This window comes from Plectropomus leopardus, chromosome 12 (assembly GCF_026936395.1).
Source record: "Plectropomus leopardus strain MGB_pleo_1.0 chromosome 12, ASM2693639v1, whole genome shotgun sequence".
Lineage (NCBI taxonomy): Eukaryota > Metazoa > Chordata > Actinopteri > Perciformes > Serranidae > Plectropomus > Plectropomus leopardus.
In genome coordinates, this window is record NC_142187.1 from 33632884 (window position 1) to 33660715 (window position 27832).

General features: G+C 39.5%; 4 protein-coding genes across 7 annotated transcripts in view; 1 reads left to right on the forward strand and 3 right to left on the reverse strand.

Annotated features, from left to right (window-relative positions):
* col6a1 (collagen, type VI, alpha 1) overlaps positions 1-1373 on the reverse strand; it is a 37515-nt gene extending 36142 nt beyond the window's left edge. The window contains exons 1-2 of the mRNA XM_088085892.1: positions 1104-1373; positions 274-403 (exon numbers count right to left, since the gene is read on the reverse strand). Coding sequence (XP_087942018.1) covers positions 274-403; positions 1104-1185 — 212 coding nt within the window. The 5' untranslated portion in view covers positions 1186-1373. The remainder of the gene's footprint in view (positions 1-273; positions 404-1103) is intronic.
* Positions 1374-5248: 3875 nt separating this feature from the next.
* LOC121951299 (uncharacterized) lies at positions 5249-25525 on the reverse strand. 3 transcript variants are annotated; one of them, XM_042497565.2, is made up of 7 exons: positions 25397-25525; positions 11917-12119; positions 11026-11118; positions 10442-10537; positions 9704-9814; positions 9470-9599; positions 5249-8716 (listed from the first exon to the last, which is right to left on the reverse strand). In XM_042497565.2, exons 2-7 carry the CDS (start codon positions 12064-12066, stop codon positions 6840-6842), a joined length of 2457 nt encoding a protein of 818 aa, XP_042353499.2. In that variant the 5' UTR covers positions 12067-12119; positions 25397-25525; the 3' UTR covers positions 5249-6839. The 3 variants fall into 3 exon arrangements, with proteins under 3 accessions (XP_042353499.2, XP_042353497.2, XP_087942019.1); XM_042497563.2 differs by lacking the exon at positions 25397-25525 and adding an exon at positions 13744-14003; XM_088085893.1 differs by lacking the exon at positions 25397-25525 and adding an exon at positions 13454-13704.
* Positions 14155-18705, reverse strand: LOC121951181 (uncharacterized). Its single transcript, XM_088085009.1, has 5 exons — positions 18657-18705; positions 16816-16898; positions 16609-16719; positions 15932-16064; positions 14155-15273 (listed from the first exon to the last, which is right to left on the reverse strand). Exons 1-5 carry the CDS (start codon positions 18703-18705, stop codon positions 14870-14872), a joined length of 780 nt encoding a protein of 259 aa, XP_087941135.1. The 3' UTR covers positions 14155-14869.
* LOC121951300 (uncharacterized) lies at positions 18762-24237 on the forward strand. Of its 2 annotated transcripts, none has more exons than XM_042497567.2 (7): positions 18762-18941; positions 19754-19956; positions 20061-20153; positions 20239-20331; positions 20428-20538; positions 21064-21196; positions 21857-24237. In XM_042497567.2, exons 1-7 carry the CDS (start codon positions 18938-18940, stop codon positions 23239-23241), a joined length of 2022 nt encoding a protein of 673 aa, XP_042353501.2. In that variant the 5' UTR covers positions 18762-18937; the 3' UTR covers positions 23242-24237. The 2 variants fall into 2 exon arrangements, with proteins under 2 accessions (XP_042353501.2, XP_042353500.2); XM_042497566.2 differs by having other exon boundaries at positions 18764-18941; positions 21854-24237.
* Positions 25526-27832: the final 2307 nt, after the last annotated feature.

Below are 27832 nucleotides of genomic sequence, written 5' to 3' on the forward strand. Positions count from 1 at the left end.
CTTAAAAAGTAATTTAACGCCGGCCTGAAAAACAGTGTTTCATTGCCGTCTGTGGTTAAAAGTTTGAATGAGTGATGGGCGTGGCTTGATGTTGTGATGTCACTGCGTCCCAGAGTACACCACTACATCCATGCTACAAGGTGAAAAGTTAAGAGACTCTTAATGTAGGACTTTTACTTGTTACGAAGTATCTTTCCGCTGTGCTATTACTCTTCCACCACTGCAGACACATGTACATGTGTTTGTTAAAGTGTGTGTGTGTGTGTTTCTTACAATTCCTTGAGTTCATCTATGAAGTTATTGGTGAATGTTTTGATCTGGTCGATATAAAAGTTGGGAGGTTTCTGTCTGAGGGCGACACTCTCAGATGTATCCAGTACAAAGAAAAGGTCAACTGGACAGTCTGCTCACAAAACAAAACAAAACAAAACAAAACAAAACAAACAAACAAAGATGGCTGTCAGCAAATATCATCCATTCAACAAACATAAAACTTACAAAATCCAGGGATTAGTTAGTGAAAAATGCATTGAGCATCCATCCATCAATTCAGGTGATGTCAGCACAGGTATCATCTCTGCAGCACTGGAGGCCTGCATGCAGCTGATGTACCTTCACACAGGTAGACAGGTGCAGGCCCATAACATGGTAAACTGCATATAGACAAGTACTTTAACTGCAGCACAGCACCTCAGCATGAAAGCAGGCCTGATGTAGCATCATCTGCTTTAATTATTGTCCCAGTGTATCACTTTGGCATCCACAGCACTGTTATTTATCAGCCTGCTGCTCACACAGCACTCACTGTTCAAGCCCAGTAAGACAACCATGGGACCACACAAGGCCCAGCTCACGGTGGGCTAGGCTACTGTCACACTCTGATCTTACTTTCAGTTGTTTTTGCATGCGCGCTGCTGATTTTAGGGCTCACACTTGGGAGAATTATGCAACCCAGAGACACTGAACAGCTGGTCTACTAGCTCTTGCAGCAAACATCACTTCAGTATAAGACATTGGACATTTAACTCCAGCAACAAAACGCCACAAACAACAAATAAAATCACAGTTTCTTGGAAAATATAAGAAATTTTCTGCAAACTTACCCGCAAACCTGCCTATCTGCTGGTCCTGCGCTCCGGCCAGAAGAACGCACAGCAGCGCGAGGAGACCTCTGAGAGTCTCCATGGCTAAACTGCAGAAAGACTAATAATTAAAAAAACACACACACATACAACACCCCCAAAATCAAAACTAACTCCGAACCACTCCGGCACCCCCAAGCCCGGCACCTCTAACTCGATTCGGCAAACTTTTGGTGATCCAGCCGCAGTTTGTCCGAGGCGAGACACAGAGCGCGCAGAGGAGGACCAGAGCGCACGGAGAGGGAGGAGGAGGAGGAGGAGGAGAAGGGAGGAGGAGTTCACGCGCTTTCTGTGAAGGCGATGATTTAGACTGGAGCGCGCACGGGCCTAAAAAGTTTACACAAAATCCCAGATATGCCTGCTTCCTTAAAAGGGTCCACAGGGACTTGGATACAAAAGAATAAACAAAAATCCTGCTGACTGAAGAAGACTACACAATTTTTTTTCTGTGCAGGAAAGAAAGTGCATGCACAAACTGATCTATGGGTGTATTTTAATGAAATTTATAGAAAGTTTTGCAGCTTTTCTTCTCACTTGTGCATGTACATGAGAGCTTACATGTGCACAAAGAAACCAAGAGCTGTGAATAGATGCACACTGGAGTAATTTCAACAAACTTAATGGAAAGCAGCTGACACATCTTGGAAGCATTTTCGTATTCTTTCTGTAGAAGTTTCCCATTTCCGTGGAAGATGGGGGTGGGTGGGGTTTGACTACATCTGGTTCACTTGGCCTGACCTGAACATAAAAAGCAGGAGGATGGAGAAGAAGAAGAAGAAGAGGGGGAGGAGGTGGTGGGGAGTTCATTTTTCCTAAGAAGTGGGAAGAGACACAGTGCCATCTAGTGCTCCATGTGGGCAGATCTTGGAGTTGACTTTGGAAAGAGTTTTGGGGTGCAGTGAGGCACTTCATGGAAGGAGGCAGAGAGGTGGGGGCGTGGAGTGAACATTTGGCAAGGTGTTGATGGGGGTGGATGTTGCATGGTTGCTGTGGACATGTGTGTGTGTGTGTGTGTGTGTGTGTGTGTGTGTGTGTGTGTGTGTGTGTGTGTGTGTGTGTGTGTGCAAAGTGTGGGAGTGCAGGGAAGGAAGGACTGGCCTGGACTCAGAGTTTCCACTGAGATCACTGTTTCAGGGAGAAAAAGCTGCGTGGAGAAAGGAGGGAGGGCAGGAGAGGAGAGAAGAGGAGAAGAGGAGGGGACATCTGGTAATGATCTGAGTTTATTAGCGAGCTCTCATAGTAAATCTGCTGGGTTTTTTGGCAGCTGTGTGTAAATTGTGATGAATGCATTTTGATGTCTCAATACCAGCCTTCATCAGGGGATACATGAAATCATTAGCCAAGCATGTAGGAGTGTTTTCGGCTTTAAGGCTTAAATTGGGCAATTTTATTTGAAAGAAAGCATCTCCTCTGAGACTCTTTACTCGAGGTGGGACCAGGTCATTGTTTTGCAAGTACGGTAAATACCAAGTCTTTGCACTCAAGTCCCAGTTTACAGTGCTGCAGACCCGGTTCTAGACTGCTGTTTTTGTACTGTAAGTATACATAAGTAGCAGAGGGCATAAAACTGCATCAAAATAGAGCTTGTTCATCAAAAAAGTGCCAATGGAGGATCTCCCAAAACCCTCCAGAGATCCTTGCTAGGCCCTAAAGTCCTAGGAATGTCCAAAAATCTTCAAAATGTCCTAAAATCCTAGAATTTTTTTCTAAATCCCAGAAATGTCCCGAAATCCTTGAAACATCCTAAAATTCCAGAAATGCCCTTAAATTCTTGAAACATCCTAAAATCTTAAAAATTTCATAAAATCCTGGAAACGTGGGGTTGCTACAACTGGCCCCTGGACTCCTGTCATTTTGCCAAAGTGGCCCCTGAGCAAAAAATAAATAAATAAAAAGTTGAGTAATCTTGTAAAAAAAAAAAAAAAAAAAAGTACAAAAAAATAACCTTAATATTTGCAGAAAAAAACCAACCCCCAAAGCCCCCCCAAAACACAAACAAAAAAAATGAGCAAGCATAAGAAAAAGAGGAAATGACTTGAAAAATTGCTTACATATTATAATAATTCTTTAAAAATAATTCAAAATCTATAGTTTTTCCCAGGAATTTAAACAATAATACATTTCTTTGCAATTTGTTTTGGTTTTTTTTCCAACTTGCTCACTGCCTTTTCTCATGTTTGTGAAAGAAATCAAAGTTTTCTCAGGTTTCAAATACTTAAATACTTGTGAAAGGCATCTTCGTGCAGCACAAGAAAAGTGATGTCAATCCAGGTTTCAAAAGGTTAAAGTCTTTCATGTCTTTGTTGAGTCTAAAGTCATCAAATTTATGACTGGACCTCTGCTTTTTACAGTCCTGAAACTGGCATTTGGGACTGCCTTCACCTAATTACCTCATTAGGGAGTCATTATGTTTCAGCCTGAGGAAACAACACAAACAAACAAACATGTCCTCAAAAAGGTCACGATAAACCTTCACAACATGTAGAGATAACACACATACTTCCTAAAGCCCAGCGGCTCTGCGTTATGTCTTGGGCACAGCCTGTTGGCAGACAGGATGCAGCACGAGTTTCCACAGGATCCCGACGCTCAGCGGAGAAGATTAGCAGCATTTCTGAGTCAGAGAGAAAGACAGAAGAGTTTCTGAGTGCAGCCCGTGTCTCCAGCCCAAGTTTTTTCTTTGAACAGCTTGAGGTTTTTAACATCTTGAAACATTTAACACACCACCACATTCATCTCTGGGGTTGATCTCTCTGCGAACGGCATTGATTTGAGTTTGTTTTAGACTCAGAAGCTACTATGCATAACTGACCACGGATGAGATGCAACAAGAACGAAACAAGGGCGCTCTTTTCCAGCGAAAACATGAAAGTCAGCACTGCACATGTGGAAGAGATTAATCACAATGTTCCTGTTAGATGTAACGCAAAAGTTCATCTGCCCGGGTTTAAGGCCTGGGAACACTGGTGGTCCAGATTAAGACTTAAAATCCCCTTTCAATAATGTGAAAAAAATAGGAATAGACTGTGTTCACAAAATTCCTTTTAAAATAATTTTGATAAATCATTGGACCAATTTAATTTTCACTAGTGAACTTAAATACATTAGTTCATATTCATAATTATGGTTATTAAGCAAGTAACACTCACTGTAAAATTACGTTGAAATAATGTGGAAAAAGTAAATTGCAATAACTTAATTTTAAGAGCAATTAATTGTGTTCATAATTATAGTAATTCAGTATATAAAACTTTAAAATTCCTTTGAAAAAAAACATGCAATAAAATGATTTTATGAGGCATCATCAGTGGTTATTATTACAGTAATTAAATATTTTATATGCTTAATTACAATAATTATAAAATTATTTTAATACAACTTTTTTTCACATTTCAAAAGGAATTTTTACATTTTATACATTTAATTACCATAATTATTAACATAATTGATTCCTCTTAAAATTATGTACTTGTGTCATTTTTTTCACATTATTTATAAAACATTTATAAAATGTAAAAATTCCTTTGAAATGTGGAAGAAAGTTGTAATAAAATAATTTTATAATTATTGTAATTAAGCATATAAAATATGTAATTACCATAATTATTAACATAATTGATTCCTCTTAAAATTATGTAATTGTGAGTCATTTTTTTCACATTATTTTAAAGGAATTTTAAAGTGTTAATTTTTACTGTTTCCTTAACTGGAGTGACACCATGCAAACATGACAAAAAGTGAAGAATTTCAGCCAAAACTCCTTCAGATACTGCAGGGCGCCACTCAAAACATCAGGAAATTACAATCTCCAATCAAGATCCGGAACCACGCCAAAGTTAATGACAGGAAATGGGCCAAACTTCCTCTGCATCGGTACCTTATCAATCTCCGCAGACATCTTCTGAATCGTCTCCAGTTGCTCCAAAAAGCTGAAAACACTCGATTAATTCTGGTGTTAGTTTCAATATCTGTGCTCAGCATAATGCAGGTAGAGGAAAATGGAAACATTGGTCACTTACCGCCCTCTACTGAAACCTCCCTGAAGTTTACTTTCTGAGAGCTCATCCAGATGTTTCCCTGTTAAATAAATTACAACATGCACAAACTATAACCAAGGGAATTTAATTTGAAATTCACAAATTTTGCAAACCAAAGCTGGGGAGGGGGTGGGGGGGAGGGGTATAAAAGGCCTTTGGGAATAAAGTGATGTCATGTTGAAACAAAACTTTGCACTCTCACAATATTTGTCTGTCGGCATATTTACAGATTTCAATCACTATCGAGGCCTTTCCAAAAATATATTCTCACCAATATTACAGCTTCTGGACAACATCTCATCGAAATAATGTCCAGAATAACATCCAAACGTATCCATGCTTCAGAAACGATGTACAAATAAAAAAAGCTCAAGGGAAAGCCTGGTGGGGAATGAGAACGAGCTTGTGCTGATGTTAAAGAATAGTTCCACATTTTGTAAAACAGACTTATTCATGTTCACGTTGAGTTAAGGCCTTTGCAGAAAAAGTCTGTTGGGATTTTTAGCCCAAAATTGTCGAATGTTTAAAAACAAACACGTCGCAATGACATTTCCACAATGGCTCCAAAACGTTCGCCTGTCGTTTATGTTTTTGGAGCAGGTTTGATTTTCTGTGTTTTTTTCTGCATCCGTCGAAAAGCCTTTGGGGAGTTTTTTTGACCACGAAGTAAAAATGTAGATAACATGTAAATAATATAATACTTTTAACAGGTGGGATAGTCCACTCTTTTGTCTCACACTGCAGATTTTTGCTTCACCGCAATAAAACGCAGCAGACTCAGCGTGCAAGATTTCTGTGTGTAACGATATTTAACAAATGAAGGACCGAAAAAATACATAAAAAATTTACAGCACTAAACCGGGAGTCAGTCGTTCGGCCAGTGGAAGTTACCCGCTCGGGCACACTCGTGTCTCTGGAGCGCAGGACTCAGGGAAATAGAAAAGAAACGGAAGTGAGGGAAGAAAACAAATGAGTTCGAGTCAAGAGCGAGTGAGATGAAAACAAACATTTTACATTAGGTAAGTTTCTTTTCTTTTAGCCATTGAGCTCTTTAGAGCTCTTTTGTAATTGCGTTTTGTTGCTGGTGCACGATGGATTTTTGTTCTTCTGACATCAGATTGTGTCTTTACGATGCTAACTGACTGACTAAAATCTGTCTTTTTGCTTTTCCGGATTCCGTTTTTGTACGACAAACAGAAACACCCTCTTTTCTATGGAGAGTTATTTCTATTATCGGCTGGTTGCTGTAGCTTTGCAATCTCTTCAGGAGCAACTTTTAGTCCGAGACACAAACTACGTGAAGCATTTCAGCACCTCTAGTCGTGGGATGTGTGCCTGGCTATAAAGCTAACCTTTGCGACACGCCTCTTTCTTCCAGCTTATTAACAGACAGAAACAAATCAAATAAGTCCATTTCCCAAAATGTTGAACTATTCCTTTAAATGTTTACATCCTTGAAAATTTGCTAGTGTGACTACATTTACTTTACAGCAAAGAGGAAACTGTGTCTTTCATTTCAAAGCAACTGTACAGCATCCTTCTCTCACTCTTCAGTCCTTCGTGTATTGCTTAGTTTAGTTGGTCCTTTGCAGTTGTAGCAGCCTGACTGCTGACTGCAGTGTGTCAGTGTGTGTGTGCGTGCGTGTGTGTGTAAAATCACTCAGTTCATGTTGTGGCTCTTCAGGTGCCTCCTCAGGTGGTTCAGACAGGTGTAGGTCTTGGGACAGAGCTGGCAGTGATATGGTCTCACCCCTGAGTGGTTCAGCATGTGCTGCTTCAGCACGCTTCCGTCTGAGAAGGCTTTCCCACACTGAGAGCACACGTACGGCCGCTCGCCCGTGTGCACGCGCATGTGAACCGTCACCTTGTGCGCCATCGTGAAACCTTTGCCGCACACGGTGCACTTGAAAGGCCTTTCTCCTGTGTGGGTGAGCCTGTGGGTGCGCATTGCGCCCATCTGGGAGAAAGCCTTTCCACAGTCTGGGCAAACGTGCGGCTTCTCTCCGGTGTGAACTCTGGTGTGGCTCCTCAGGCCTCCTGCTGTGGAGAAACACTGCGAGCAGTGAGTGCACTGGTAAGGCCGCTCTCCGGTGTGAGTGCGCATGTGCTGCTTCAGGTCGTAGCGGTTCCTGAAGCCGCGGCCGCAGACGAGACAGCTCTCCGGTCTGTCGTCGTTGTGGCGCAGCTCGTGGTTGGCCAGGCATTTTTCAGACAGGAAGCACTTGCCACATTCCTGACACTGATACGGTTTCTCATGGTCGACTCTCTGATGGTACTTGAGCTCGCTGATGCCGGGGAACGTCTCGTCGCAGTATCTGCACCTGAAGCGATGGTTGGGGCTGTAGGGAAGCTGGTGTTCGCTCATCTGGTGGTTCCTCAGCAGGTGGGCCATCTTGAAGGTCTTTCCGCAGTGAGAGCACTCGTATTTCGTCAGCAGCTGGACGCACTGATGTCTCATACGCTCGTGCAGAGACCTGAACTGACACCCACACTTGGTACAAATGTGGGAGGCGTTTTTACACTTTCTCTTCCTGTGTCTGGAGAGGTGAGCTTCTGTGCGGAAAGCTTTTCCACACTGGGAGCATTTGTAAGGCTTCACGGCAGTGTGGAACCTCTGGTGCTCCAGAAACTCAAAGCGATACTTAAAGCTCCTTCCACACAGTGGACAATTATGCGTGACTCGTCCTCTCGGGTAGACGGCTTTCACAGAGCTTTTTCTGGAGGACATGGATGCAGAGGAGGTACGATGAACGGAGCCACTCCTCCTATGTTTCCCTCCGCTCATTAACTTGGCGGTCTCCATTTCGCCGACCTCTTCGTGCCGCTGCTGATGTTTGCTCAGACACTTGGAGGAGATAAAGCTCTTCCCACACTGCTTACACTGATAAGGCTTTTCATGATCTACCTGCTGATGGTACTTCAAGTCGCCGATTCCTGAAAAACCCACCCCACAATGACTGCACTTGAACAGGCGGCTTTGGACATGAGTCAGCACGTGTTCTTTTAAGCTGCTCGACTTTTGAAAACTCTTCCCGCAGTGCCCGCAGTCGTAGTTACGGCCCCGTTTTGGGCAGTGGTGTCTGAATTTGTCCAGTGAGGTTGGAAAACTGTTCCCACATTTAATGCACAGATACGCAGCATTTTTGCATTTGCGCAGCCTGTGACCGGCCAGCAGCGTGGCGGTTCTGAACGCTCTCCCACACTCGGAGCAGTTGTAAGGCTGTAGCCCGCTGTGGACTCTCTGGTGCTCGATGAGGACGGAGTGATGCTTGAAGCATTTGTCACACTCGGGACATTTGTGCATCCCTGACTGCTGTCTCCTGCGTGGAGATGACGGGATATTATCGGTCCTTTTTGGGGATTCGGGGAAGTCTGTTGAAGTGGAAGGATTCGTAGACAGCTCTTCATCAAACATGACAATCTGAGGAACGTCGTTATTTTCATCGTCACAAGCGCTCGGGTGGGAAGCGATGGCGACTTCCAGCGACGGAGGAAGAGACAGAGACGGGATGAGAAGATCGTCTGACTGAAACGGAGCTGCAGGGAAAACGAGAAAAAGTGTTGATACAACAGTCAAGATGTTCCAGATGATTATTCAGTCAAGATGCAGGACCAGACACTTTCTTAGGAGTCGACAAATATTGTATTTTTAGGGCTGATACTAATTATTAGTTACTAGTAGACCGATAACTGATATTTGGAACTAACTGATATGCATTTACATTAAAAATGAAAATATTTCCGTCAATTTTGAGAATTTGGAGTATAGCAAACACTGTTAATAAAGTCAAGTGAAAATTTTAACAAAAAATAAATAAATAAAAATAGCACCCTGAGGTTTTACAAAGTAAAAGTTCCTCCTGCTGTCACTTTTTTTTATACTTTTTAATCAATTAATTGATCAGCGATCATTAAAATAAAATGCCAATACAAATAATCGGCAAAAGACAAATTATCAGTCCCGATGATTTGTTGACCCCTATCAGTTTGTGAACAGATTTCAATATAGTTCTGCAGTTGTAAAACAGTCTTTTTCACAATATTAACACAGAGTGAATAATTTATATACAAAAAAAAATCATTATATGGGCGAAGCATTTAAGATTATTTTTGTAAAGCCCTCACATTACAGGACCATTTGAGCAAATCTCCTCAGGTTTGCATCAGTAAAACCCCACAGCTGCTGGGAGTGGAGAATAAGACCCAAAATCTGCACAGTTATTCTCTAGTGTGTGGCCAGTGTAATACGCTGTAGGACTGATTTGTGGCAAATGTAAATCGTGCACATACCAACACTGCTTTTAGCCAACTTCCCGTGGCACTGTTTACTCTGGAGAAGAAATTTAAGGTCATCTCCGTTTGAGACACACTGCATGCACTCCTCCAGCACAGAGGGGGCGGCACTGATCCAGGATGCAGTCTGTACAAGAGACGCACAAAAAGAAAAGACATTTTGAATTTCAAGTTCAAAGGTCTCTAATTTGTGAACTTTATTATCTAATCTCTCAGAAATCCTCTTTGCACCTGTTTGAAATCTGGTATTGGCAGCAGCTCCTCCAGCCTGCTGAAGAATTCACAAACCAGAGTCTCCAGAGCGGTGTCGAAGTCTGGGCCGTACTCCACTGGAAACACGTTCTGCCAGACCAAAGATATAACGAAATAACACCTTCAGCACATGGCAGGAAATATCTACCTTTAGCTCAACCCTTTAACAGGCACTGTAACTGCACATTTGATTTTTTTTTTTTCCCATCTGAACCCAGTTTCATTCTATACACTTTTTTATCCAATGCATTTTAGTATTTTATTCTATTTAACTTTATTCTATTATATTTACTATATGTTTTTTCTTCCATACATTTTGTTTATTGTTTATTTTTATATTTATTTTGTTTGTTTATTCTATGAAGTTACTTTTTTCCTGATTTTTTAAAAAATAAAAATCATAAATATTATACAGATTTTTTTTTACTGTATTTATTTTTATTTGCACCTATTTATTTTTGTTTATTAACTTCTGTATGTTTATTATATTAATTTTACTAATTATACTTGGAAAATGTTTTGTTTTTTGTTAACATTTTCTCTGGTCTATGATGTTGTATAATTTTTAGCAAAAGCATTTCTCAGTATGTCTGTTAACAGGTTACAGTTTAACTTATGATTTTGTTTGGTAAAACCATGATAAAGAAATGGGTTCTTACCATTTAAGTTTTAGCAGACAGATATTTTGAGCACCATACAAACTAAACTGAATCTTACCTTGAGAAAGTGCTCTCTGCCATCCGTGTCTTCAATGAGGCCTTGAACCAGCTTCATGAAGTTCGCCTCTGGTGCCTCAATTACAGGATCACTGGTCTGAGTTACAAAACAAAACACCAGTCAGATGATTATTTAGAGGCAAATGAAACGTGACGGACGTACATAACAACAAATTAGACTGCACAATTTTTCCATTATTGTTTTATCTAGTTATTTGTTAAGTATTTTTGCATTTAATGTTTATTTTTTGTGCTGTGTTATTATGTTTTTATTTGTACTCTTGTATTTTATCACTATGAAAAGCATCTTTGAGTTCCCTAAAAAGCGCTCTATAAATAAAATGTATTGCTGTTATTATTGGTAAAATGTCCAAAAAAATAAAAAAAAATGCACATAATTTCCCAGAGCCTAAAAGAGGTCTTAGAATTGTTTGATTAACAATCAAAAAGTCACTGAAAAGTCGTTTGACGTGAGACCAGCACAATCAAATATCAAAATAGCTGCAGATTCATTTTCTGCTGATCAATTAGTGGATTAATTAAAATAATCATTTAGTTCTTCAACCGATCAATAAAAAAACTCACCTCCTCAATGCAGGAAGTTCGGATTCGGTTGAGATGACTCTCGACAGCCTTGAGATCTTCAGGGTGTTCAGATCGCAACAGCTCAAGAGTTGTCTGGAGGACAAAATAATTCATTCAGTTCATTTTAATTATGGCTGCAGCTGACGATTATTATTATTATTTTGTCAATAAAACGTCAGAAACTAGTGAAACATGCCCCGTGTAATTTCCCTGAGCTCGAGTTGACATCTTTACATGATGTGTTTTATAAGACCAATAATCCAAAACCCAAAACTGTTCAGTGTGTCATCACGCATGACAAAGAAAAACATCAATTTCTCACATTTAGGAAGCATGAAAACAGGAAATATTAAGCTTTTTTGCTTAAAAAATTACTAAAACAATTACTGGTTATCAAAATAATTTGCAAATAATGTTCAGCCTACTGACGTATCTATTAATTGACAAATCACTGCAGCCTTAGTTTCTATGATACCATTTTCCTGAGTCTCCAACTTTAAGGTTTCTGCACATTTTCATGAACAAAATCTGAAAACTTCTCCATGACTTTTCAAGGACTTTTTTTGTCCTTCTTGTCTGGTGATTTTTTAAACATATCAGACTCACACTCTATACAATAATAATTTCAGCGAGTGCGCACACATGAAGAGAGAAATCGAATGCAGAGAGAAAATGGAGAAATGTCGATGAAAACCGTGTCACGAGGTATTTCAGAGCCACGATACAAATTTAGCTCCAGAAATCTAATTTGCTGATCTATTACATTATGTTGGAGGTATCTCTGGAAGATTACTTTAATAATTTCATTACACACAACAATACTTCATGACATTTCCAAAACTCTCAGTATTTATTCATAAATAATGGATCTACACATTTCAAAGCACTTACCCTCGCTCTCAGGCCCAGTGAGAGCAGCCTCCCTTCTCTTTTACTCATCAGTTCAGGCACTGCATCTGTTACCATGGACACAAACTCCTCCAGCTTCCCATAGTGCTTTATGTTGCGCTGGCGAACCACTTCCCACATCACTGCCGACATCAGCCGGAGCGGTGGGACCAGGAGAGCCAACGAGGACAGAGGGACGCTGAATTCTTCAGAGAGAGATTAGACAGCGTCAATCAATGTTACATCCAAGAGGCCGCTTATAATCTGTTAGGATTTGATGAATGATTGGATTTAACGTCACATGCAAATAGTCATTCATACGTCTTATATGAGCACTTATAAGCAGAAGTGGAAACAAATCATGGTTTTGCAAGTAACAAGTAAGTCTCAAGTCGCCAGTCAAGTCCCGAGTCTCAACCTCTGAGTTTGTGGTCCTAAACATGTCATAATGTGATAAATTATTACATTAACAAAAAAAATCCTCAATGCTTTTTAAAGTTTTTCGTTTTTGTTAAAACAAGTTTGTTGGAAGTTTTTGCGTCTCTGTCGCAGATTTTTTTAAACCACACATTTTGCAGGCTGCAATTCATTTTTAAAGACCACCATGTAGTTTTCATATGCAAATGAAATTATCTTTGGTATCTTTTTTTAAAACACTTTTTTATTAAAATGCACAAAAAATATGTATAAAAATCAATGTCGCTGCTAATCACTGACATATCCTAGGCTGTGATAACTAAAAAAATCTTGTTAGCATGAAGTGTATTGAAAATAATTCAATTTTTAAATCTAAAACAGTAGCATCATAACAAAAACCTGGCATTTAAAGGACTAACATTCTGAAAATTAATAATTATTGATATTAAAAAGGATCAGGATGAAAAAAGAGCTCAATGAAGGTAGTAAATATAATTAATGTATAATATTTTTTTAAGCTTGACTTCATGTTCAATATTAAAGCAGGCCCTTAGGGTTAATGTATTAACATTTAGCATTTTAATGCAGCACACACACACATTTTGATCTTTGGGCTCAGGGGAGGGTATCAAGTATTTTTAAGTCAAAATGTTCAAGACAAAGTGACGTTATCGGTGTTTAAATCCAAGTTGAGTTGCAAGTTTTTTTTTATTTTGACAAGTTAAGTCTGAAGTCAGCAAATCATGCGACTCTAGTCCACGTCATGTATTTAGGGGAATAGATCACAGTGCTTATTGGAGACTGGAAATGCATTTTTTAATCAGTGCAGCATCTCACTGTAAAGCCACTTTATCCACACATGTATATTAAATGTCTCTTGCATCCATCCCTCTGATGCAGCACACAGCTGAAGCACCGGGGATGAGCACTTTCATCCAGCTCTAACCACTCAATGCATGTGTGTACTTACATCCTAAAATAATTAAACTCGCATATTAATTCAATGTGTTTAAAGTGACAAAGGAGGTAACGTTTAGTGCTGAGCAGCCAAAAAATGAACAGTTTACGCTCGCAAACAGCTAACTACTAGCTAGTCACTATTTCAAATTAAACCGGGTCTCACCATCAGTCAAAAGGAGCGTTTCTTGCATAAAAAACCCTTTAAACGTATAAAAACGTTTTAAACACGCTCCAGTTTGTGCCCGAGGCTAATTACCGGCTAGCGTTACCAGACTGGCCGCACGGCCGCTGGTGTTGCCTGGAAAAACCGGCTTATTGTTGGGAAAAACATTTCTTGTTCCAGGGATTAGTCGAGGCCTGTTGAGCCCCGGCTAATCCTTCGCGTTAGCTATCCGGCTAACCACACTGGCGATAAACACACAATTTTACCGAGCTTCACAAGCTAATACATACCCGTGTCGTTCATTTTTGGGATTCTTTAATAACGACGAAAAGAAAAATCGCTACAGTGGAGTATCTTTCATACTTTCGGTTAGCGTGCTAGCTAACCGCATACGGGGCTTCAGGCGCCAACTTCTTCCTGAAACACGTTGTTCATTCTGGGGAACGTTGGCCCGGCCACTGGCAGTGTGGTACGTTCGTTTTGCTTTACGGGGCCGCCCGGATGAGGCGATTCCTATTCAGCGTACTATCAGAATGACATGCACCGCCCCTCCGGGCACACAAATAACTAAATCTTTAAAAGTGATGATTCGACTTAATAAACTGTGTTTTTTCCCTGTTTTTTTCGTGTTTTTAAAAACAAAAAAAATCAGATAATTTCAAGGTAAAAAAAATAAAAATACATTTTGTAATTGAACAGACTTTATGTTTATATTTATTTATTATTTTGTTTATTTATTATATCATTATTTTTTTGTGTAACATTCTTGTGCAATTTCCTAATGCTCTATATTTTACCATTTAGGGACTGAACTGTATTTATCACAGGAGGGAGGTGGGGCTGCTAATGTTGGAATCGTCCCTGCTGTGGGATTAATAGTCTTATCTGATCATTTCTGCAAGTAAGAAAATCTAGAAACCCCGCAATCAGGATTAAAGGAGTTTGGAGGGATAGTTCGTGTTTTTCTGGAGTTTGGTTGTATGATTTACTTATCCATAGTCAGTGTATTACATACAGTACACATCAGTCTTTATTGCCCCAGGTTAGTTAAACAGTACTGCTGTGGACATACAGCCTGTTTCTATAGCAAAGATATCAACAGCTTCATTTCGCCATTTTTGCTCTCATCACAACCACCAGACTCCATGGACAAAAACAGTAATTTAACATCTCTAAACATGGGAGCTACTGGACTGAACGGTGCCATAATCAGTAAATTTATTTGTGTTATTGTGTAACTTTGGTGTTCTGAACCAACCCTTTTAAATGCCAAAGTCACACAAAATCACAATAAAACAAACTAATTTAGGCAGCGGTAGACCATTAGCTCCTGTGTTCAGCGATGTTAAATCACTGTTTTTCTCAGTTGAGTCTGGCTGTCTGGCTTCTCCAAACTGGGGGCCAGCTGACTGACATCTACTGTTTGTAGTATAGATAAGTACATCTGTACAAAACTCTCTGCCGAGGAGTCACCGTCATGCAGCTGCGAAACGCGGGACTCTTGGTGGATGTAGAAGGAGCTCTGCAGGTGTCTGAGGCTCCGTTATCAACTTTTTTCCCAACTCGAATACTGTCGCTGCATTTCCCTCCTGCTGTTTGTTCGGCCTTGCTGCTGTCCTGAATGTTTGTGTCCTCCTCAGATGGACATCCTCCATCCTGTGTCTCCATATCTCCTACATCCGGAGCGTAAATCCCCTCAGATTCTCTTTGGTTGTGATTTTTTTGCGTGTTAGTTTCTGCATCTTTGGCGTTGGTCTCTCGCAGTGAAGGAGGGAGAGATAATAATGAGAAAAGCTGCAGCTCTGAGGGAGAGGGCGCTGCTAGAAAAGAGAAAAGTGAGAGAATTACTCATCTGCATGACCAGCTTTGTCCAAAACACAAAGATATCAGTTTAGTTATGGCAGTTTAATAATTTGTTTTGGTCCTTGTTAACAATTTTCCAAGACGAATGTACACATCAAGACAGGAAGTTAAAAAGGAATAACAACACAACAACAAAAAAAGGAAAACAAACAACGACAAAAAAATTACATAGATGTAAAATCGAAGGATTAATGAGAATATTCCCAGGAGTAACTCATTTTAAGACAATGTAAATGTTATAAAAAAAATTATAAAACAACAAAAGATTCTGAAACAAAGTAATAACATAATATAATAATAATACTCTAGATTATCGGCCAAAAATTGTATTTACGGAATTATAGGTATAACGTCATAAGTCCCATTATTGGGCCGATTATTATCGTGCATCCCTAGTTTTAATTCATTATCACAGCCTCTATTACATGATAAAAAAATAAAGATAAAAAAAATAATTTTGAAAAAAATAAAAATCCTCACAATTTCCAAGCTAAAATCAGCAAATGTTGCTGTAGAAATCTCTCTTATGATTCGACTCATCAGTTAACTGACAGATTGTTTTAGCACTAATATGCTCATTAAAAACTGGTCGGTATCTGAGGCAGAATGACTTACCACTGCTGTCCGTCTTGGTCATGTGAACACGGAGGGCGTCGCTTCTGAGCAGCACTTTGAGGTCGTCTGCTGTGGATTCAGCCTGCATGAAGTCTTCCAGCACAGAGGGAGCATCGCTGATCCACACTGCAGTCTGACACACAAACTGAATATTATTCTAACCCTTTAAAACTTCAAAATGATGGTCTGGAGGCGATGACCAACTTCATAGCAAATTACACAAAATTTAGCAAGAAAGGAGTAAAAAGTGCAAAAAAAAATTTACCTGGAAATTTGCACAAAAAAGTAGGAAATAAAGAAAAAAAGGAACTGACCTGAAAAAAGTGCTTAGAAAATTATTTTTTGTAAAATATTTTTAAATATGTAATGATGTTAAATAGAAATATAGTTTTCTGGGCATTTTTTTTTTTTTAGCTTTTTTAAAAATCTATTTTTTTTCTAAATCTACAAATTTGTCGCAATGTGCTCATTACCTTTTTCCCTTGTTTTTGAAAGAAATCAATCCAATTTTCTCAAAGTTTATGGGTTTAAATACTTGTGAAAGGTGTCTGAACGCAGCACAAGAACGCTGATGTTGATTAAAAGGTTTCAAAGGGTTAATAGACGGGAACCCAACAGCCCATCTCTGGAAACGCTTTGTAAGCTGCACATTTTGTGACATCAGTGTTTGTCCTCACCTGCTTGAAGTCTGGTATAAGCAGCAACGCCTCCAGTCTGGTGAAGAACTCACAAACCACCGTCTCCAGAGCGGCATCGAAGTCGGGCCCGTACTCCACAGGAAACACGCTCTGTGAAGCAGAAAATATCAGCACAAAGCTTGATGGGAAACTGACAAAAAAAAAACAAACTGCAAAACTAACAGTGAGGTGAGAGCAGAGACGCACCTCGAGGAAGTGCTCTCTGTCTTTTGGGTCGTCCAGGAGTCTTTGAACGAGACGCACAAAGTTGATTTCAAGAGCTTCATTTTCTTTATCAGAATCAGAATCAGAATCAGAAAAAGATTTATTGCCAGGTATAGTTAACACAATACGAGGAATTTGTTCTGGTGGGTTGGTGCAACATAAATATAGAAAAAGAAAACAGATAAGATAGATGATAAAAATATAAAATATAAAATATAAAAAGTATGAGTCTTACAGTGCAAAACAAAACAAGTAACACAAGTAACAGTGTAACAGTGCAAGAAACAGAACCATGGAATTAAAGTATATACAAGTTTATATGAACCTGTGGAGTCAAATATGCACACCTGAAATAATCACAGCGCTTCTTTAAGGGACATTTAATGTCCACGATTGAAGAGGTGACACACCTGCTCAGAGCTGGACGACAGCAGGCTGTTCATGTATGTTTTAACACCGCTGAGATCCTCTGACTGCTCAGAGCTCAACATCTGTAACATCATCTGGAAAAGACAATACCACTTATTTTCTCCGTAAAGATAGATTTAAAACTTTATTAATGACAGAATGAAAGTACAAAACTGAATAAACAGAAAAAAAATAACCAGCAACAGTTACATAAAGGCTGGGACAAATTTTCTGAAAAATGTATTGGTGATGTTGATGTGAGAGGAATTTGGTAGATTCTGGGAATAAATAAAGATAAAAAAAATTATGTTGTTTTCAGCATTGGTTTTCAGTAGGGGCTGGCTCAATTTGCGGCAGCGGCACCTAACTGTGGCACCTCGTGTGGCACCCCCAGATGCCGCAGCTAGGTGCCGCTAGCAGTCGCAGCAGATGCCACTGGTTGCCGAGACGTGCCGGGAGGTGCCAGTGCGTGTGCCGCGGTTTGGCAGTTTTTAATATAGCCTACTCACAAAATTAATATATTACAAGGTGACAAAATTATCTGCAGCAGCGGAAAAATCCGCCGAAAAGGGGACACGAGGATGATATCAGCTTCCTCTCATGTCTCTCCGCTGCGCGCACACACACACACACACACACACACACACACACACACACACACACACACACACACACACACACACACACACACACACACACAGCGGAGAGACAGTGGGATGAGAGGAAGCTGATATCATCCTCGTGGCACCGCGGCACACGCACTGGCACCTCGCGGCACCTCCTGGCAACCAGTGGCATCTGCTGCGACTGCTAGCGGCACCGAGCTGCGGCATCTGGGGCTGCCACACCAGGTGCCACAGTTAGGTGCCGCTGCCACAAATTGAGCTTGCTGTCTCTCCCTGTTTTATGTCTTAGACTCTCATTTTGTTTTTTACTTGTGTCATTGTTTTGTAAAATTAATTAAAAATAATTAATAATTAATAATAATAATAATTAAATTAAATTATTCCTAATGAGAAACTTTTATGAAATGCAAACCAGACCGACCTGAGGCAACAGATGCAGAAAAACACTGTTCCTCAGGGAAGTGGAAAACTTCGTTATAAACTAAATAAATATAATATAAACCAAACTGTTATGGCTTCTGTCGTTCGTTTTATATCTAAATAATATAAAATACCTCCAGTTTTGACTTATTTTGTCATTTGTTTGATAAGTCAAAGCTACAGAGTTGCTGTTAGCAGGCAAGCTAGCAACATCAAAACAAACCGAAATAACCCAAATAAAATGACGACGTTGCTCATTTTGTTCCCTCGAAGAGCTAAAATATTTCAGGAATATTTCCTAATTCATAAACTCTTCCTCCTGGTGTCACTAGATGTGAAAATAAGCTTCAAAGGTGAGCTAACAGGTACCTTCGCTGGTCGGGCAGCGACAGTAGCCATGGTCCAGTACCGCGTCCATGTTTGAAGCAGACGGCGGGTGGCGGTAAAGAAACCGGATGTCGACCGGGAAAACACAAGGCGAAGAAGAAGAGCCAGGAAGTTGTGATTTGTAAACAATCAGCGGGGCGGTGGATTAACTACAAGCTCATTTTCACAGTCAGTCGCCAGAAATGAATGATTTTTCTCTATTTATTAATTAATAAACACGCTTCAGTGTCAGTTCACCTGTCGAAGCTCTCCCGGGGAACACAATGGGTAACGTTTTTCTTGTTTTTCCAGGTTTATATCGGTTTGTTTTGATGTTAGCTTGCCTGCTAACAGCAACTTTTGACTTCTTAAACTTATAAACTTCATAATCAAACGTGGAAGTACTTTAGATATATCTAACATAAAGGTGGGAACGGAATATTAGTTCCCCAGTGAAGAAAAAAAAGATTATGAGAATAAAGTCATTATAACACGAGATTAACCTCACACTTTCAAGACAGTAAACGTCTTATTACTACAAGGATAAAATCGTAATTTTACGACAAAGAGTAGTAATATTAAGTGATTAATACGAGACTATAAGGTCACCCGATATCATTAATCTGCGACTTGGACATGAATAGTTTAGCTTGTTTTCGTCTTTATTATCACAAACTAATGCTTCACTGAGGTGACAGGGAGGCCAACACTCAACACATTTATCGCTCATCTTTAAAAAGTCTAAAAAAAATCTGGAAACATAAAATTAGGATTGTTTTTCGTTTTCTGACAGTGCAGCATAAAATGTATTTATATCCGTTTATTCATTTAATTTACCAAATTCCTCTCACATCAACATCACCAATACATTTTTCAGAAAATTTGTCCCAGACTTTATGTAACTGTTGCTGGTTATTTTTTTCTGTTTATTCAGTTTTGTACTTTCATTCTGAATGTCATTAAAAAAGTTTTAAATCTATCTTTACTAATGATCTGTCTTTACTTAAGATGTAGGAACCCTGCAGTCAGGAGATTGTGGCGTAGAAACTTTTATATTTATAGCGTGTCGGCACATTTTAAGTCACCTGCTCCCCCTGCAGAGGGCCCCCTGCCCCTGTCCTCGCTGAGGCTCCTGGTTCCGCCTCTGCGGCTGATGACGGCTGTGATGTGGGAGGTGGTTCGTCTGAGGAACGTGATGCATTATGGGAAAGTGGAGGCGTTTGTGTCCTTGGTGTCTGAAGCCGTCCCTGACATCCTGACAGACAGACAGATGAGGCTGCTCACTCTGGGCTTAAGAGCAAAGGTCAGAGACACAGACGGGCCATAAGTCAACACACTGATGCACTGATTATATATTATATATTATATATTATATATTATATATTTGTGTCGTATTGTCTTTTCCAGATGATGTTACAGATGTTGAGCTCTGAGCAGTCAGAGGATCTCAGCGGTGTTAAAACATACATGAACAGCCTGCTGTCGTCCAGCTCTGAGCAGGTGTGTCACCTCTTCAATCGTGGACATTAAATGTCCCTTAAAGAAGCGCTGTGATTATTTCAGGTGTGCATATTTGACTCCACAGGTTCATAAAGAAAATGAAGCTCTTGAAATCAACTTTGTGCGTCTCGTTCAAAGACTCCTGGACGACCCAAAAGACAGAGAGCACTTCCTCGAGGTGCGTCTCTGCTCTCACCTCACTGTTAGTTTTGCAGTTTGTTTTTTTTTTGTCAGTTTCCCATCAAGCTTTGTGCTGATATTTTCTGCTTCACAGAGCGTGTTTCCTGTGGAGTACGGGCCCGACTTCGATGCCGCTCTGGAGACGGTGGTTTGTGAGTTCTTCACCAGACTGGAGGCGTTGCTGCTTATACCAGACTTCAAGCAGGTGAGGACAAACACTGATGTCACAAAATGTGCAGCTTACAAAGCGTTTCCAGAGATGGGCTGTTGGGTTCCAGTCTATTAACCCTTTGAAACCTTTTAATCAACATCAGCGTTCTTGTGCTGCGTTCAGACACCTTTCACAAGTATTTAAACCCATAAACTTTGAGAAAATTGGATTGATTTCTTTCAAAAACAAGGGAAAAAGGTAATGAGCATATTGCAACAAATTTGTAGATTTAGAAAAAAAATAGATTTTTAAAAAAGCTAAAAAAAAAAATGCCCAGAAAACTATATTTCTATTTAACATCATTACATATTTAAAAATATTTTACAAAAAATAATTTTCTAAGCACTTTTTTTTCTTTATTTCCCCCTTTTTTGTGCTAATTTCCAGGTAATTTTTTTTTTGCACTTTTTACTCCTTTCTTGCTAAATTTTGTGTAATTTGCTATGAAGTTGGTCATTGCCTCCAGACCATCATTTTGAAGTTTTAAAGGGTTAGAATAATATTCAGTTTGTGTGTCAGACTGCAGTGTGGATCAGCGATGCTCCCTCTGTGCTGGAAGACTTCATGCAGGCTGAATCCACAGCAGACGACCTCAAAGTGCTGCTCAGAAGCGACGCCCTCCGTGTTCACATGACCAAGACGGACAGCAGTGGTAAGTCATTCTGCCTCAGATACCGACCAGTTTTTAATGAGCATATTAGTGCTAAAACAATCTGTCAGTTAACTGATGAGTCGAATCATAAGAGAGATTTCTACAGCAACATTTGCTGATTTTAGCTTGTAAATTGTGACGATTTTCTGTTTTTTTCTAAATTTGTAGAGTAACAGGCTGTGATAATGAACTTAAACTATGTGGTTCAGTCTGAAAATTTAAAAAAATATATATAAAATGTGGTGGAAGACAAATTTCAAATTAGGGTATGATTATTATTTTGCATGAAATGTTTCAGAATTTTATTATTGTGTCCCTTTTTGTCTCTTTTTTTCTGTTTTTTTTTATTATAAAACATAGTAGCAAATTAGTTACTCGTGGGAATATTTTAAGTAAAAATGGCTGGTAGAATAAGCCTCCGTCTCAGTTTACATTGTTTCAGTATATGTATTTATTTATTTATTTATTTATTGCTTTTATTATAGTTTTATTTGAGGGTTTGTTTGTTTTGTTTTGTTTTTTAACTTTTTTTTACCTTCATGCGTTGATGTTATGTAGATTCATCTTGGAAAATTGTTAAGAGGGACCAAAGTAAAATACCATTATTAAATTGTTGGTCATGCAGATGAGTAATTCTCTCACTTTTCTCTTTTCTAGCAGCGCCCTCTCCCTCAGAGCTGCAGCTTTTCTCATCATTATCTCTCCCTCCTTCACTGCGAGAGACCAACGCCAAAGATGCAGAATCTAACACGCAAAATAACCACAACCAAAGAGAATCTGAGGGGATTTACGCTCCGGATGTAGGAGATATGGAGACACAGGATGGAGGATGTCCATCTGAGGAGGACACAAACATTCAGGACAGCAGCAAGGCCGAACAAAGAGCAGGAGGGAAATGCAGCGACAGTATTTCTGTTGGAGAAGAGGATGATGATGAGGCTTTGGACACCTGCAGAGCTCCTTCTACATCCACCAACAGTCCCGTGTTTCCCAGCTGCATGATGGTCTCTCCTCGGCAGAGAGTTGCACACAAATGCACTCAGTGTGGAAAGTGCTTCATTTACCGCTATGAGCTGCTGGAGCATCAGAGGCTGCACACCGGAGAAAACCCTTACAAGTGCTCTCAGTGCGGAAAGGCCTTCAGGACGACCTCTGAGATGTCGACTCACAGGCGGACTCAGTGCACAAAGGCAGCGTACGTCTGCATCAAATGTGGGAACAGCTTTCAGTCAATACAGGACAAATTCAGACACCAGTGTGGTCAAAGCGTCCAAAAGTTTGACTGTCCTCAGTGCGGAAAAAGCTTCAAGACAAAGTACTTGCTGGGTAAACACGAGCTGACACACGCTAAGAACCGCGTCTTCACGTGCAGACAGTGTGGCGAGGGTTACCCCACTATGAGCGAGCTGAGATCCCACCAGAAGACGCATCCTCCCGAGCTGTCCAACCAGTGCAGGCAGTGTGGGAAGTTTTACAGCTCCGCCGCCTGTTTGACAGCCCACGAGCTGCGCCACAAACAACAGAGGACGCACATTTGTAAACAGTGTGGCAAAGCTTTCATAAACAAGCACGACCTGACTCTTCACATGCGCAGTCACACCGGAGAGAGGCCGTTTCAGTGCACGTACTGCGGGAAACGTTTCTCCGTGTCAGGAAACCTGAACATACACGTCAGGATCCACACGGGGGAGAAACCGTATCTCTGCTCCGACTGCGGCAAGGCTTTTGTTTCAGCCGGCGAGCTGCAGATACACAGACGCAGCCACACGGGGGAGAAGCCGTACAAGTGCACCGTTTGCGGGAAGGGATTCACCATGGCGAGCAAAGTGACGGTTCACATGCGCGTTCACACCGGAGAGCGCCCTTACATCTGCTCTGAGTGTGGGAAAGGTTTTTCACGAGGCAGCGAGTTGAAGAAACACACCATGAACCACGCAGGTGTGCGACCGTACGCTTGTCACCTGTGTGCAAAGACCTACACCTGCCTCAACCACCTGAAGAGACACATAAAAACTCACAGCGTCGTGCAAAACCACACCGTCTAATTCATTTGATTATCCGCTGCTATTTAATCAAATCAATGCCATATTCATGCAACTACTGCAGAAACAGAGAGACAAAACTTCGCGAGGTGCACAGAGAAGGGAATCACATTAAAGGACATCGATGCAACAAGCCTGCACTGATTGTGTTGTTGACTATAAACTGTAATTAGTTTCATCCTCTGTTGCAAAATGTCTTAATTAATGGATCGACATCCGTTTACTCGTGCTGCATTCAGACGGTGTTCACAAACATTTTAACCTTTGAAACTTTAGGAATTAGTTTGATTTCTTTCAAAGACACGAAAAAAAACATAATGAGCAACCTGGCAAGAATTGTTGCAAAAATAAATGACTGAAGAGAGTCTTTGCACAGCTGAATGTGTGAGCGGTGCATCGGAGGAAGGTGCAGTTATAAACAAAGACACTCCCATTTACTGCTGACATATTTACTGAATGAATAAAACGTTGCTCTTTTTCATTCAGCAAATGTGTCAGCAGGAAGCAGGACAGTGTGCGGGAGTTTCTCTCTTTGTTTGCAAAAGAAATAAGTAAAAGGTGATGAGAAAATGATCAAAAAATAAGCTGGGATGGATTATTTGATATTATCAATACATAAATAAATAAATAAAGCAGAATAATATCCAGAAAAATATGTTAATAATTCTCTTAATTGTATATTAAGATTATTTTTCAGAATTAAAAAAGAAAAAATAGCGGTCTTTAGGGTCATTTTTCTTTGTTTATTACCTTTTTTTGCTTATTTTTCTGTAATTTTCCCCTAACTTTCACTGGTTTCTTGCTAATGTTTGGGCCATTTCTTGTTATGTTGCTCATCACCCTCCCGTGTTTTTTGAAAGAAATCAAGCCAAATTGCACATTTTAAAGTGTTAAGTTTTTTTTCTGAGGCCATTAAGACTCTAAGAAAAAACATACAAAATATTCCATGTAATTTCAGTGTGTTTGCTCATGATAATAAAAGCCTGAACTTGAATCCAACATTCTGCAGCGGTTTGAAAGTTTTCAGTTCAGTTGTAATAATTTTACAGTTTGTAGTTTTAATAAATATTTCTTGAAAACTACAGAGTGCTTTAGGGACGTTTGTCTGTAGGCCCAATCAGAAGTTCCCTCGTCAGAAAGCCTCTGGGATTTTTCCGTTGGATTTAGGGATTATTTACTTTGATGATTTGAGTCTAAACGCAGTTGTCAGCAGTAAAAAGCTGACGTTTGGCTGAAAACACCGCAGCTGCATGACTTAACGTTGCCAAGACAACGAGGCTGCAAACAAAACGCTGGAAAGTCTCATTCAGCCACTTGTTCGCAGTCGCCTTTTTCAAGACATTTAAAAGCTAAAAACAAAGTTCACGGTGGGAAGTAACTGACGCATTTGATGGCGTAGAAAAAAAAACGTTAACGTAAAATACCGTCTGACTTTTGCAGCGTTCATGTGACGTCAGAAGGTCGTAGTTTTTGTTCTTCACGTCGTAAAGTGGAAACGACGTGGAAACTACAAAGAAGACGGGCTGCATTTTAATGCTCGGATCGTTTCAACAAGATGATCGCAGTTTATTTATATTTTTAGATATTATTTTTGATACATTTTATATATTATATTTTCATATTTAATGTAGGACATATCCCAGGCTGCAATTATTACCCCCCTCCAAAAAAATTTACGTATTACGCTTAATTTTTTTTTTTTTTGGTGTTTTTATCTCATCTAAAAGCAGGGCATGGTTACAAAAATCTGGCGTTTAAAAGGTTAAAATTCTGGGTCATGATTTCTGGGACAGGACATTGCTGTTCACCTTTTTTTTTTGGCGCTTTGAGCACCGACTGCCATCTTTGCAGACATTTCTCCAAAACTCACACCGAAACAATCTGCGCTAAAAAACAGCAAAACACGTCAGGAAATATGTGACTTTGATGTGGAGGCGAACTGTCCCTTTAATGAGGACACTTCAGCTCCTGATTTCAGTGATAAATACAAGAAATTTAACCAACAGTTTTCGCACAGTCACGCTGTGAAGATGGAACTTAGTAAATCATAAAGTACCAAAGCTGCCACAAATGATCATAAATGCTCCATAAATGATCATAAATGCTCCATAAACGATCATAAATGATCATAAATGCTTCTGAATCAAAGGAAACTCACAGATCTGCAGCTCAAACCGTTGGAGGAATCCAGGTGAAGCTCTGTGTTCCCAAAGTCTCACAGGTGAGCTGATTACCTTCACTCTGAGGCCCCGCCCATCCAGGAAGCAGAAAGGGAGGGGAGGGGATTTTTTTTTTTTAGTCATTATTCATGTGTGGTATTTCCACTAAAGACAGAGCAAAGGGACTGTTCTTTATTTGTCAGAGAATGGCAGTGGCCGATTTTTTAAAATTTATTTTTTAATCTCCCCAGAGCTGCAAATATTTATTCTTAATTGCACAAAATCTTCGTCCCACGTAACCTGCTCAGGGATTATTGGATATTTGAGTCTAATGAAGATTTCTGTCTCTTCAGATTCTGGCTATAATAAATTGTGTAATTTTGGCAATTATTATTTTGGCAGGTTTGGAAGGCAGGTTGTTGTTGTTGTTGTTGTTGTTGTTGTCTTTTTTTATTTCCACACAAAAATTTAAAAGACAGAAAATTGGAAAAAATGCAAAAAAATTATAAAGAAAAACTGCCAAAAATGTTTTAAATCAGTAAATAGGATAAAATAAAGCTTTAAAATTTTTAATGAAAAAAACAAATCCTCAAGTATATAAAAAGCCATTTTTTTTCTTTAAAACTCAGTTGTAAATAATGTGCAACAATAAGATGCAATTCCATAATTTTATGAGGAATCAACTGTGTTCATAATTACGGTAATTCAGCAAATAATATACTTAATTACCATAATTACGAACACAGCTGATTCTTCATGTAATCATGTTATTGCAACTATTTTTTTTCACATTATTTAACAGGAATCTTAAATTGTGTTGAGTTGATCAGAGGATGTAAGATCCCTCCCTCATAAGTCCTTCAGCTTTAATCAGCATCACACTGAGAGGATGCAGCGTATTATCTTTACTGAAGACAAAATGTCCTGCAGTTTGACGCTGGAATAAAAAGTCCGGAGCTGCAGGTGAAGCTCGAGCTGTTTTTGAAGCTCGAGCTTCACCTGCAGCTGCACGAGCCTCCTGCTGGTGGCAGCGGACGCTTTCTGACGCAGTTCATCAGAAACAGAGGAACTCTGGGAAAAGTAATTAGATAGTGCCTCATCAGACCATCTGGGCAGCGTTAGCCACCATGACACCGAGTAAATCCCCGCCGTGCCTGCTGACGGACAGAAGGGCCCTCTTGTGCTCAAAAAGGCTGTTTCCTGTATTTTGGACTCTCAGCCCTTTTAGAGAGGCGAAGCTCCATTTTTACTAACTAACAGCCGAGCAGCAGCACGAGGCTGCAGCACAACATGCAACCAGCCAACACACAAGTGTGAGGTGTGACCCGCTGAATTTTAGAAAAAATGTCGATTAAACCTTTTTCATGACATCCTGATCACTTCCAGAATTAAATCGTCTTTAAATTCAGGCAAAGTGGAGGAAAACCGGTGAGCAGGCTGCTTACATTAAGATAACAAGGTCAACAAGTTTGATTGTTTTGTCACAGAAAAGTATTTCAATAAAAATGAACTATTTTACAATAAAAAAAACCTTTATGTGGGGCTCAAAAAGAAGAGTGAAGTGATACTTTACAGTGTGCTGCAGCTCTATAACAGCACGTGCTATTACAGCAAAACCAAAAGTACTTAAATAAAATTTAAAAAATAAAAATCAAAAATATTATTGGTAACTTCACTAAGAGGTGGGCTGTTTTTTGTTTTGTTAAATAATTAGTATCACTGTTGCCTGTCTGAATAATTTTTCAACATATACTTCTAATTTCTTTTTATTTTTAATTTTATTTTTTTAATCTCCTTCCCACTTTAATGCTAACAACAGAAAATGACGTGCTGTGCTGTATAATGTACAAAAAATACATTAAAACTATAAATAAGAATGAATTAAAAAAGTCTCCAAAAAACCTCAACTGCAGATATAAGTCGAAATAAAGAAAATTCATCAAAAGTTTGACTCACCACAATTTTGACTACTTTCAGTGATTTTTTTTTTAAAAAGCATACTTTAGTTTTTGTGACTTTTTTGGGCATAAATAGACCTCCACAAAAGCCACAAGTCGTACTTTCTGGTTCTTCTGGTAATTTTTCCCACTAATAAAGTCTTTAAATAATAACAAAAATAAAAAAACGAACTATTAGTACTGAATTTGAGAACTTAAACATATTTCACTTGGTTATTTCATTCCAGTGATGGAGAAATATAAAAATCATGTTGAAAATAAAATTATATTCCCATCTCCCATCTAAATGTTATTTGAATAAACGGCACACATCAAATATGCAATTCATCAAATGTCTCCAGTGTCAGAGTTTACATTATACGTGGACGATTTGATGCATTACGTTGACATTGCTGCGTTTTACCGTGTGCGGGTGCAGTTTGTAATTAGACATAGTGCCTTTTTAATCTTTTTAAAAATGTTTGCTCTCTCTGATGA